General features: G+C 41.5%; 1 protein-coding gene across 2 annotated transcripts; it reads right to left on the bottom strand.

The window, feature by feature from the left end:
• Positions 1 to 202: 202 nt before the first annotated feature.
• Positions 203 to 9,008, bottom strand: LOC116672942 (uncharacterized). 2 transcript variants are annotated; one of them, XM_032504934.1, is made up of 4 exons: positions 8,830 to 9,008; positions 6,111 to 6,278; positions 3,125 to 3,416; positions 203 to 1,918 (listed from the first exon to the last, which is right to left on the bottom strand). In XM_032504934.1, the coding sequence occupies exons 2-4, from the start codon at positions 6,207 to 6,209 to the stop codon at positions 411 to 413; spliced, it is 1,899 nt and encodes a 632-aa protein (XP_032360825.1). In that variant the 5' UTR covers positions 6,210 to 6,278; positions 8,830 to 9,008; the 3' UTR covers positions 203 to 410. The 2 variants fall into 2 exon arrangements, with proteins under 2 accessions (XP_032360825.1, XP_032360826.1); XM_032504935.1 differs by having other exon boundaries at positions 3,125 to 3,389.
• Between the last annotated feature and the right edge of the window lie 3,288 nt (positions 9,009 to 12,296).

Below are 12,296 nucleotides of genomic sequence, written 5' to 3'. Positions count from 1 at the left end.
GGACCCAGTTTAAAAAATCTGTCTATTCACAATCAGTGGAAAAAAAGGTGAGACGGGAGACCAAATGTCATTTGATTGTCTTGTGCGGATGTATATAACGTCTTGGATCAGAGGCAACGTAAAGAAGTTTGTCAAGACTTGTGTCATTGACACAGTGTTGAGTTTGCAGCAGCTACACCGTGTCACCCTTGTTTGTCAGTTGTTTTATGGCCAGGATGTGAGAACTGGCTGTGCAGGTCTTTTAAAGGACCTGGCTCCATTCCTCTGTAAAAAATAGCTCTCTCTCCAACCACACCTCGCACTCTGACACACACGGGGAAACTTCTAGCATTTCACCTCCACCCGCAGGTACACGCCAGAGTTTCTGGCTCGACAGGTGAAGACTGAAGAATTCTGTTTTCCAGAGTTCATCAAGAGTCTTTCAGCAGCCCCAGTTTCCTCAGCGCATCCCTGCGCGATTCGTCCGTCGCCCCCCGTCCGGAAAACTGCACCGTGATGCCTTGGGGACGAAACATGGAGCCGGATCTTGGCCTCTGTTCAGGGGACTGGACTCGCAGTGCTGGTTTCTGGGTAGTACCAGCGCCGTGGTATGACTGCCGAGAAGGTTTTGGGGCCGGGGCTGGAGCTGGAGCTTTAAAACTTCTTCCCGGGTTGTCTGAAGTGCGATTTAACCCGGTGATTGGGTTGAAGGTTCGGCTCTTTCCTCCATAACTGTTGAGCTCAGTGGGGAGTGGCTCCGATTTGGCGGGCAACGGTTGATTCTTGTTGATATGGGAGCTGAGGATGTCGGGAAGGTCGCTCCGGGTCACGGCTACCTGAGCAGGGGTCATGACTTTGGTCTTTCCTCCGTAGTGGTTGAACTCGCTGGGTTTAGCCATAGCAGGTGGGGGGACCTTTGGTTCCTGGTTAGTTGACAAAGTTTCAGGTTCGTTTCTGTGAGAAACAGAAGGGTTGACCGTGATGGATTTCCCTCCGTAGCTGTTTGACTCCAGCGAGGTGACATCAGCCGAAGGCGGCAAGGAGGCCTTTCTGTTCAAAGGAGGTGGATGGTAGATGTTCTGTGGGACTGATGGAGGTGAGGTGCTCAGTTGGTGGTTTCTATCTTCATACCTCTTGAGGGACTCTGTCCGCAAAATCTCTTGTGTCTCTCTTCTGGTGACATGGATCTGGCTCTGAGTTGGTGTCGTAACATTGGCTTTTGGCAATTTGCTGTTGGTTTCTGTTGTTGGAGGAGCACTGGCCTCCAAAGGTTTGACACTGGTTTCTGCACCTGCAGGAGGATCCAGGGAGGTGCTGTTAGGGACGGCGAGGTGCGACGTACCCCCAGACATGGATGGGTTCCTGGTCAAGCCTAGCTTAGACAGGGCCTCCATCCTGGATTTATCCGGTGCGGGGTCCTTGAAGGAAATTTTGCGAGCGGGAGCATTTCGAGGCTCCTGTTCCACGGCCGGCTGAGGGTCCTCCTGCTGCAGAGGGTTTGGCGTTCCTGTTAGGTTTGCCAGCATCTGCGCCCGTCTGTCGTTGAGTTTCATATTAGCCAGCGGCTGGTTCTGGTGCTCCTTGTTGCCATGGATCACGTTGATGTTAGCAGGAAAGTGGGTTGGCTTAACAGAGGTCGCAGGACCATGTTTAAAATCACCACTATAGCTAAGTGGCTTGTCGGACTCCTGGCTGCTACGGCGGAGTAATTTGGAGGATTGGAAGTTGGAGGTTCCACCTGCCTGGTTCTCCGCTATCTGCTGGGCAATCAGAACCGGGGTGGGGATACAGCCCGGGGGGTGGTAGTGGTGGCTGTCTGTCGACCCGTAGCTGCCGCTTGGCAGGGGAGGGTTGTACTCTGAAGGAAAGCTGTCCACCTGATCCCGCCTTGGCCTTGTCTCGAAGTGGCTTTCAGGGTTCTGCATCATACTCCGAAAATCTGGGAGGAACAATCGCAAAGTGAAAATCTGGGACAGACTTCAAGCCTCAGTTCATTCTAGGACTTTAGTTACTGTTGATGACATTGAAGTCATTTGGGGGGTTTTAGCAACCTGGGGGCAGTTACTATACAATTGAGAATGTGACATGGTGAGTCCAGTAAATTTTAGACTCTACATATTAACTGACTATAGGTCAATATATAAATAAAAGATTCTGTATCTCTACATCAGAATTGTATCGTTGACCAGTGTGAGGATAGTCTGGATCAAAGGAAGTGCATTTTCAAGATAATTTCCCAAATGTCCCTCGGCTTCAACCTTGTATCCAGCTACTTTAAATAGCTCATTACTGTATGGTGCAAACAGTTAACTTCATTAAGTTAATTTGTTGGGTTTCTGCAAATAACATCCCAGAGTACGGTCTAGACCTGCTCTTTTCTGAAAAGCGCAATGAGATAACTGTTGTTGGGAATTGGCGCTATATAAATAAAATTGAATTGAATTGATTGAACCCTCCTGTTGTCCTCGGGTCAAATTTGACCCGTTTACAAAAAACTTTCTATATCAGAACTATGACAAAAGAACGTTAAAAAAAGTGACAAATGTTTAAAAAAAAACTACAAAAACGCATGAAATGCTGAAAAAGTGACAAAAAAAATCGGAAAAAGGAACAAGAAAAACCAACAACATTGGAAAAAGTGACAAAAAAATTGTTAAAAAATGACTAAAAACATAATTAAAAAAAGTTTTTAAAAAGTTTTTAAAAAATTGAATAAAATTGACAAAAACGTAGAGAAAAGTGTAGAAAAAGAACAACAAAATGTGGAAATTTCAACCCAGAAAAACACAAAGTTGCATGGTTGACGGGAAGACGACCCAAGGGTTAATATTTTATGTGCCATTCTCTCTGTTGTTCCACCAAAACAAGTTCCTTCCCGAGACTTTTTAGCAGAACCACCGTCGCTGCGTCTGGAGTTTAGCGCCAACCAATACTACTGTGGTTGGTTTAAAGAAATGCAAACAACCCTTATCCCAGAATGCATCTGTGGTGTGGCCAGACCTTACTCCGCAGCGCTGTGGAGGTTGGTCTGGCAAAGCGAGACCAGTGTGAGGAGGACTCGGGAGTTCTTTGAGTCGTGTTTCCAGAATCCTGGCCACCCCCCCCCCCCCCCCGTTCATACAAAAAACCAAACTGCTGTAGTTACCTGGGTTGGTGGGATTGAAGACCGGCTCTTTGTTTTGACCCAGGTCGGGTTCTGGGCGTACCAGGTAGATAATATCCTGGTCTTTGGGACTGGGAGGTCTGGCCAAGAGGGAAGACCCAACAGGGCCGCTGCTTGCCGGGGTCTTCCCTTGCCCGGGTCTCCGGTCGGTTTCGTCTAGACCGTCCTCCAACGAGTCGATGGTTTTCTCGAAGAACTGGATGCACTCCTTCTCCTCCTTCGTCAGGAACTGCAGGGCATCGTCTCTCTGTCGGGACCAATGGACAGTGGGACACTGGTTGACATGGGGGGGGGGTTTCAGTAATTTTCAAAGTTTTTTACTATCTTGGCTTCGTCAGGGTCTTAGGTTGTTTCCAGTTCATTAATATATCGATCAGATATGAATCAATGATACCAAAACAACATCTTTTTTTTTTTTTTTTACAAAATAACAATATTTACTCTTTATATTTACAGAAAGAGGTTGAGATTTAACGAAGGGAGTTGGGTTTCTGACCTGGCCACCTGAAAGGGTGGACCGTACACCACCCTGGTGAAGAAAAGATACCTGAAGATGCTGAGTAAGTGAATAAGAACGGGTGTACTGGAGATGGAGTTGTAAAACCTGATTATATTTTTAAACCAAATTCCTTAATCTTGTTGCACTAGTTTAACTTGACCCCTCTCTTCATCATCGACGCCCATGTTACGAACCGTGCACTCTGACTTTCTCACACAGTAGTCATGTGTCCAGACGGCACACAGCGGTGTGTGTTCCTGCATCCCAACCCTCCAGACTTCTAAATTTAACTGAAACTCTCCTCTCTTCTTGCCTCTCCCCCTCTCTGCTGTACCTCCACGTCTACTCTACCAGTCCAGCTTCACATGGGGGGGGGGCATAACATAATGGGCTTTCCAATAACAACACTGTTGATTGATTTTGCTGCTTCACTTTTAGGTTTTTCCCCCAGTCCTGATAAAGATCTAGTCCACATATTTAAACCATACCACATGGCTGTAGGGAATAATCCCCTGGAACAATGTGTAATAAACCCTTAAAATAAGTAGCGGTGAGAGAAGTTCTTTTAAAAGTAGATCCACAATGGAAAAAGTACTACATTACAATGATGAAGTAAAACTTAAGTGAGCAAGTATTTGCAAAAAATAATCTGTTAAAATAATTGAGTTTATTGTTGACATTGGCAACAGCGGTTACACAAAATAATCTCAGTACTCCTCATTAACATACTAACAGGCAGACTGAAGCAACAGTGGTTTTCCTTGGTTTATGGAAGAGTTACGTGTAGGTATTTGGTGGTGATTATAGGGGTACTCCCTTAAGAAAAATGTATGTTATGCAAATAAAAGAAATATGAAATTTCACATAATTTTGCACTATTCTTTGTACCATATCTGTATCTAAAATTTAGGAAAAATTAGAGCAGGTAATAAAAGAAATCCAAGACAGAACTTTCTGAAGAAGTCTACTGGGGACCATCTACGACTTTTAGATCTGATAAAAATCATTTAGTTAGTTTTTGATGCTCATATTGATTTACATTCATTTGGATTAGGTGCCACCTAAAACGGCTTGGGTGCTCCACCTAAAACGGCTTGGGTGCTCCACCTAAAACGGCTTGGGTGCTGCACCTAAAGCCTTGTAATGGCAGGGAAGACCCTGCTAACTATTCAGTACTAGTTCTTTGAGTTTACAAATTTAGGGCAAAGGTAAAATAAGTTTTTTTTGTCTCTAAGTCCAGTATTGGAGAAGCCTTTCTCACACAAATAGACAACGCAGAGTTAAATGTAGTGCGATGATCTCAGGTTGTTTTACTGTAATTACACAGCCACCAGACCGAAGGAAGCTGCTTATTTGGGCCATTTCAAGGTGATGACCTCCAGTTTGCGGCTGACATGGCAAATAGGCTTTGTTGCTGACATCAGTGTTAGGAAAAAGTGCCACGACAAGGTAACACATAGCCTCGCTTCGAAGACACCTGCAGGAGCAGCCAACTGAAACCGATATAAGATGGTTTGAGCTGGAGTGAATAATGTCCATTGTCACAAAGCAGCTCAGGAGCTAGAAAACTGCAGCTCGACCGGTTTGCTTGTGCTGTGCGTTGATAATGAATGTCGTCCCCGAGGCACGCGAAGGGATTAGGTTGTTGGGCAGGTGTAATGTCTCAGCGTCTGTGAGTGACTGGGTGCATTGTGCAAACACAGCACCGAGCCTGAAGTAAAGTTTGACTAATCAGCTGTTCATCTGATACGCTCGGTGTGTTTGCTGTGTTTAGGGAGACAATAGCACGAGACGACTCTATTCTCCAGTTCACAACGCAACACAATGGGGTAATAACACAAACCTGTGTCCCCAGCGATGGCCAGTAAATCTGCTTTATTTATTCCAGTTGGTGATGATCTCAAGGAATCAACGTTGCTCTCATAACTGTACGCTAAATAGGAAGCGTCAGCCTGCAGCCTGTTAGCGTAGCTTAGCACAAAGAGGTTGTTCTTTCTGCTTATTAGTAAAGAATTCAGTTGAAGGAATACATTTTTTTTTTGCCTCCTTTAGAGTATTTCCACACTAGTCTTGCTTGATCTAAGCATTTCTTCCACCTCTGCCTGTTTCTAGTCTTTATGCTAAGCTAACCAGCTGCAGACTGTAGCTTCATATTTAGCAGACAGACACACAGTTGCATTGATTGATTTTCATCTTAACTAAATAAGGAAAGCATTTAAACGTACATTTTAATGTTTTTTTGCATGTTTTTTTTTAATTATTTTTTAAAGGGGGCTTTTTTTAAAGCATGTCCCAGCTGCTCCAGGTCCCACTTTTAAGTTTGAATCAGGCTGTTACAGAGTTCAAGGGATGCAAATTGCAAGGATCTACATATATGGAACATGTTCTGCAGTCCAAAAGTACATAAATAGTACAAGAAGATCTCAAATGTGGTCAGGTATTTCACTATTTAGGTTTTTAAATACTCACCGATGGCCTGGAGCTTCTGGCTGCACCCCCGTTGACCCCGTAGTGAGGCTGAGGTTGGGCCTGCAGACGGGCGCTCATGGTGCGAGGCTCAGACGTCATCGGGACATCGCATGGAGGGGCCGGCGTTCTCGCTCTGACGAATCATCAAAGTTTCTATTCAACGAGAGTCTGGAGAAACAGACAGAGAGAGAGAGAGAGAGAGAGAGAGAGAGAGAGAGACGTCAAACATCCCCTTGAACAGACCGTCTGAGGGAAGGGTTCAATCAAGGTCAGGAAGAAATATTCAGATCATTTTACTTAAGTAAAAGTACCAATACGAGACTGAAAAAATACTCCATTACAAACAAAAGTCCTGCATTAAAACTCCAACTAAAGTAAAAGTCCTGATTGTGTCCCCTGTTGCTTACAGTTAACTATAGTCCACTGGTTCCCGACCTAGGGGTCGGGCCCTTTAAAGGGTCACCAGATGAATGTGTACGATGATTAATAGCAGAGAAGGTCAAGGTCAGAACGTAATGAAGAGGAAGCTGTTGACTTTATTATTTATTTATTTTTAAAGATATTTTTGGGGCATTTTTGGCTGTAGACGTCTGTGAGAAGGTGACCCACTTCTCTCTTGATTTATTACCTCAGGAAACATTTTCCTAATGAGTTTATGGTCTCAATCGCTAGTTTTAAGTCTTGTGTATGATGTTCATTTTTCGAATTATAGTCTCGTTGATTTTAAAATCGGCGATAAAGCGGGGGGTGTTTTAGGGCGTGGCCATGATGTGATTGCCAGGGAAAGTGTGTGTGTAAGCAGCTCCTCCCTCACTCCTCCCTCACTCCTCCCTCACTCCTCCCTCTCGTCCCAAATCCTCACATCCACAAGCAGATCTCCACAAACCAGTGGGTGACATCACACATGCTCGGTCCATTAATATTCAGTCCATGATTAAAGTACCAAATACCATTCACAGAAAAAAAAAAGTAACGTAAAAGTCCTGATTGTGTCCCCTGTTGCTGCTCGAGGTGGAGATACTGTTAACACAGTTAACTATAGTCCACTGGTTCCCAGCCTAGGGGTCGGGGCCCTCCAAAGGGTCACCAGATGAATCTGAGGGGTCGTGAGATGATTAATAGGAGAGAAGATGAAGAAAAAAAACAATGTTCTGGTGCACAAATCCTTTTTCATTTTCATCTAATCTTTGTTTTCTTTGTAAAATATCGGAGTTGGAACGGTTAAATGTTTAGAGGAGAAATGTCTCTTTGGTGGAACTGATAAAACTCTGAAACCTAACAAAGGTCGTCCAACTAGACTTTTTGAGCTTATCAAGTATAAAATGTATAACTATATCTATGTGAAGCGAAGTAAGACGCATACTATTTCACTCTGAAATGTAGTGGAGTAGAAGTACAACTTGGAAATACTCAAGTATATATATATATATATATATATATATATATATATATATATAATATATATATATATATATATCTCAGAATGAGCAAATGTACTTGGTTACTTTTCATCCCTGCTCTGAATGAGAGAGACACACACACACCTGATGGACCAGTTCACCTGGAACAGGTAGCTGTGGAACAGGCTCCCTGAAGCCGAAACCAGGCCTGTGTTTTTTTTAACACATTCCTCTGCGATGCTGCTCTGATATAAAAACAAACTTCACAAGAAGAATTTTTTTTTTTAAAAAGTTCCTTGTTGAGGTTTGAAAAAAAAAAAACTCATCTAACAACTGAATGGTCACACCAGAACGTGCGGTATAAGAGAAGGCTGGGTACGTCCTAGCATCTGTTGAGTCATGAATTAAACCCAAAAAGCCCGTCATTTCAAATCACACACGTCACGTTTTAGGGTTTTTAGGTCAATAACGCACCAAGTACCCATGGGTAGTAAAATATTGGACAATGGGTTATCAAGACCCAGTGTTTGTGTTGTTCTTATTTTTGTTTTGCATGTGAATATGCAGGGATTTTGACCCGGTCATACCATCATCTTTATGTTTTTGTTGGGTCGATAAAGTTACTTTTTGTCCCAGTGTTTGAGTTATATTTTAGATTTTCTTTGAGTCATTCAAAAAAACCTGATACATGGTTATTGTGACCCGGTTCTAGGGCTGTGTTTTCATTTCTCTAATGGGTCATCAAACGAAAAACGGAGCATCAGCAAAGCTATGTAGTTAGACCCAACAAACTTCCATTCAAATCCTGACAAATTCATTGTGCATATGGCATTCAAAACTGCAAAATATACACTTGTCTATGTGACGTAACACTACGTTTTAGGACATGCATCTTTGGTTTCTTTTTTCTTAATAATAATAGATAGTTAAACATCTTAATTTAAATCTAAATTGATCAGAAATCTATTTATTACAGGTCTTCAATGTCGACAAACATGTTTTTGTATATCTTCAGTGTGTTTGAGAATACAGCACATATTTCTACTTTTTATATATTCCTATAAAAAACAGATGGTGCAAGGTCTTAACATTGTGTCATACATTCTTAAAGAAAAACTAACAGCCCATTCATATATTGCACTGTAAAATTACATGTTATATTAGTATGTCATTATTAGAAGTATCTGCAGGACTATCATATAATAAAGAACATTGTGTCTTTAAATACAAGCCCCATAATGCGCTTGACATTTAGCCAAATATTGCGAGTGTAAATGAAATCTCAAAAGTATTTTTTTTTTTTTTACACAGTGACTTACCCAACAACTCCACAGACGAGTAATCCTAAAACCTGAAGAAGGGACAGTCGGCTGTTCCTTCACAGAGACAGCAGCAACATTTATCTCAGTAAACTTCGTTGTAAAAGAAATTGTCTTAAAACAAAAGTCCAGTTGCGTCGCGCGCTGGGTGATCTCCGTGTGCGTAATGACACAACTTCGGCACATTTTGCGCTTTATACCACGAGGAAACTCCACCCACAGCCGTCAGGAGGGTGTGTGTGTGTGTGTGTGTGTGTGGTGTGTGTGTGTGTGTGTGTGTGTGTGTGTGTGTGTGTGTACGTGTGTGTTTTCATTCAAGTGTGAGAACAAGTGTTAAGGAGGTGACTGTAGTGACACAGTGGAAAGTTATCCTACTCACACCTACCTCAGTTTCACTGGGACGGGTTCAGGATCAGTGGGAAATTTAAGCTTTATCGTGTATTGGCATTTTTTCCCTCTATAGACATAAATATATATATATATGCATATGTTCTGGAAAGATATATGGAAAGATATTTGTTTCCATCCAGAAATCTTGCCAACACATCACTACGTGCCACTGAGTCAACACTTTTATCTGTGTAACATCCACAATGTGGGTTGGACTGTAAAGAGATTTTAGGGGAAGCAGATCAACAAATAGTTAGAATAATAAAACTTAAAGGCTTTGAAATTTAAATATACATTGTCATGTCGTCTCACATTGCAGTATAAAACAATATCATACTGAATTTTTATGGAAACTTTTGGGCGTTTTTTAATCCTGAGACTGCTTTCAGGTGAAGTGGGACACATTTCTGAACTTTTATTCAATAATGGACAAACATAATGAGGTGGCTTACACCACAGTTTGGCTGTGCTGTAATGTTATGGTTGATAGTTTGGGTATTTATTTTCCAAATCTAGTATGAGCTCTCTATTAACTTGTAATAATATGATAATATGCAATAACCCTAACCCAATGTATCATACGTAATGACACTGACAGGAGCAATTATGCTGCATTATAAATACTTTCACTTTAAATACTTTAAAGCCATAGTGCGCAGTTTCTGCCGCCCCCATGAGTAATTCTAAGTAATAACAACAACACTGGGAGCGTCCACATGACACAAGCCTTCCGTGAAGTCATTTTGGAGTACAATTTGGTTTTGAAGAATTTCATAAGCAGCAATGACACAGGTAAGGCAATCGGCCAGTACTGGGGAATACAGGTATGCACTAAAGCTTTAAGTATATTTTGCTGATAATACTTGCACACTAAAATTCAGAAATTACACTTATAATCGAGTATTTGATTTTACATTGAGGTATTGCATTGTAACACAGGATCTGAACACTTAGAATAAACCTTTAATGCCCATCCGAGGCAGTAACAGTGTCAAAAGAAATCAGCAAGATAACATATACACTTTATAGTAAACAATTAGCTCAGGTTTAACCAAACTAATAACAATTGCGTACCACCACAGAAACACAATGTAATATCTTGAGAAGATGGGACAGTTAATGTAAGTTATCTTGAGATAATGAGATGAAACTGTCGTCTCTGAGACACAGGTGCACAGAATCAGTTACCAATGAAACAAATTAAATACATGGATACATTCATTTGGCAAATGTTTAGTACAAAGTGCACATGAAAACATTGGATAATGTACTTTATCACTCGACAATTACCGTTAATATTAATATTATCAACATATATGGAGTCTATGGTTGAACACTCATATTTGTGTTGTTTTGCGCGCCCCCTGCTGGCTGCAGCTTGTTAATTTCTTCCAGTTTTCTTTAAGAACCAGAGACATCCAGTGATACGTCTGCACACCCAGGGCTACACTGCACACAATAACAACTCATTCTGCATGCTCTTAATTGGTGCCAATTTGCCAAAATGTAAACCACTAAAGGATATAAACGAGGCTGATAGGAGAACACATGAGTAATTATATGAAGGAAAATATAGACATGTTTAGTGGTGCTGATTTAACTTTATGGTAAATTTGGAGGATGTAGGGGAGAGCCGGGACAGTTGAAAGACTTTTTAATTAAACGTAATTTACACTAAAAGCTAAGCTATGTTGTCACTATAGCAACCTACACGTGTCATCTGTCATACACAGTTGCATTTACAGCTTTGTAATGAAAATAAAACCGCTCAGGAGTTATTACAGCAAAAGAGGGACGTGCGTAATGTTTCATCTGTCCCTCCTGGACTGGAAGAATGAAACAGCATGGGGGGGGGGTTATGGCTTAAACTGACCTTACAACTAGCCATATAAACTATAACAAGACTATAACTAGCCATATAAACTATAACAAGACTATAACTATCCATATAAACTATAACAAGACTATAACTATCCATATAAACTATAACAAGACTATAACTATCCATATAAACTATAACAAGACTATAACTAGCCATGTAAACTATAACAAGACTATAACTAGCCATGTAAACTATAACAAGACTATAACTAGCCATGTAAACTATAACAAGGCAAGGCAAGGCAAGGCAGCTTTATTTGTAGAGCACATTTCAGCAACAGGGCGATTCAAAGTGCTTTACACAAAATCATTTAAACAGATAAAACACAAGTACAAACAGTTAAAAGTCATAAGCATTAAAAATCAATAAGACACATGAATAGACAGTTAAAAACCAAATAGAAACATTAGGACACATAAAACACAAGAATAAAAGTTACAGTGCAGCATAAGAAAGAAATGAGCAGTCATTTAAAGAAAGGCAGCATCAAAAAGAAAGGTCTTCAGCCTTGATTTAAAAGAACTGAGAGTAGCAGCGGATCTACAGGTTTCTGGGAGTTTATTCCAGATATGAGGAGCATAGAAACTGAAAGCTGCTTCACCCTGTTTAGTTCTGACTCTGGGGACAGAAAGTAGACCTGTCCCAGATGACCTGAGAGGTCTGGGGGGGTCATAGTGTAGTAGCAGATCAGAAATGTATTTTGGACCTAAACCGTTTAGTGATTTATAAACTAGCAATAATTTATAAACTAGAGTACTTTGAAATCAATTCTTTGAAACACAGGAAGCCAGTGTAAAGACTTCAGAACTGGAGTGATGTGATCCAGTCTCTTGGTCTTAGTGAGGACTGGAGGGATGTGATCCAGTCTCTTGGTCTTAGTGAGGACTGGAGTGATGTGATCCAGTCTCTTGGTCTTAGTGAGGACTGGAGTGATGTGATCCAGTCTCTTGGTCTTAGTGAGGACTGGAGTGATGTGATCCAGTCTCTTGGTCTTAGTGAGGACCCGAGCAGCAGCGTTCTGAATCAGCTGCAGCTGTCTGATTGATTTTTTAGGGAGACCTGTAAAGACCCCGTTACAGTAGTCAAGTCTACTGAAGATGAAAGCATGGACCAGTTTTTCCAAGTCCTGTTGACACATAAGTCCTTTAACCCTTGATATGTTCTTTAGGTGATAGTAGGCTGACTTTGTAATTGT

Source organism: Etheostoma spectabile, chromosome 23 (genome assembly GCF_008692095.1).
Source record: "Etheostoma spectabile isolate EspeVRDwgs_2016 chromosome 23, UIUC_Espe_1.0, whole genome shotgun sequence".
Lineage (NCBI taxonomy): Eukaryota > Metazoa > Chordata > Actinopteri > Perciformes > Percidae > Etheostoma > Etheostoma spectabile.
The sequence above is the reverse complement of the archived record's forward strand: the minus strand, read 5'-3'. Positions and strand labels throughout refer to the sequence as shown.

Coding starts and splice junctions, on each gene's coding strand:
- LOC116672942 (XM_032504934.1), bottom strand. CDS start 6,209: ATGACGTCTGAGCCTCGCACCATGAGCGCCCGTCTGCAGGCCCAACCT. Junction 3,417..6,110: donor CCAGAAGCTCCAGGCCATCG/GTGAGTATTTAA, acceptor CATGTCAACCAG/TGTCCCACTGTCCATTGGTC. Junction 1,919..3,124: donor CTTCAATCCCACCAACCCAG/GTAACTACAGCA, acceptor TGTTCCTCCCAG/ATTTTCGGAGTATGATGCAG.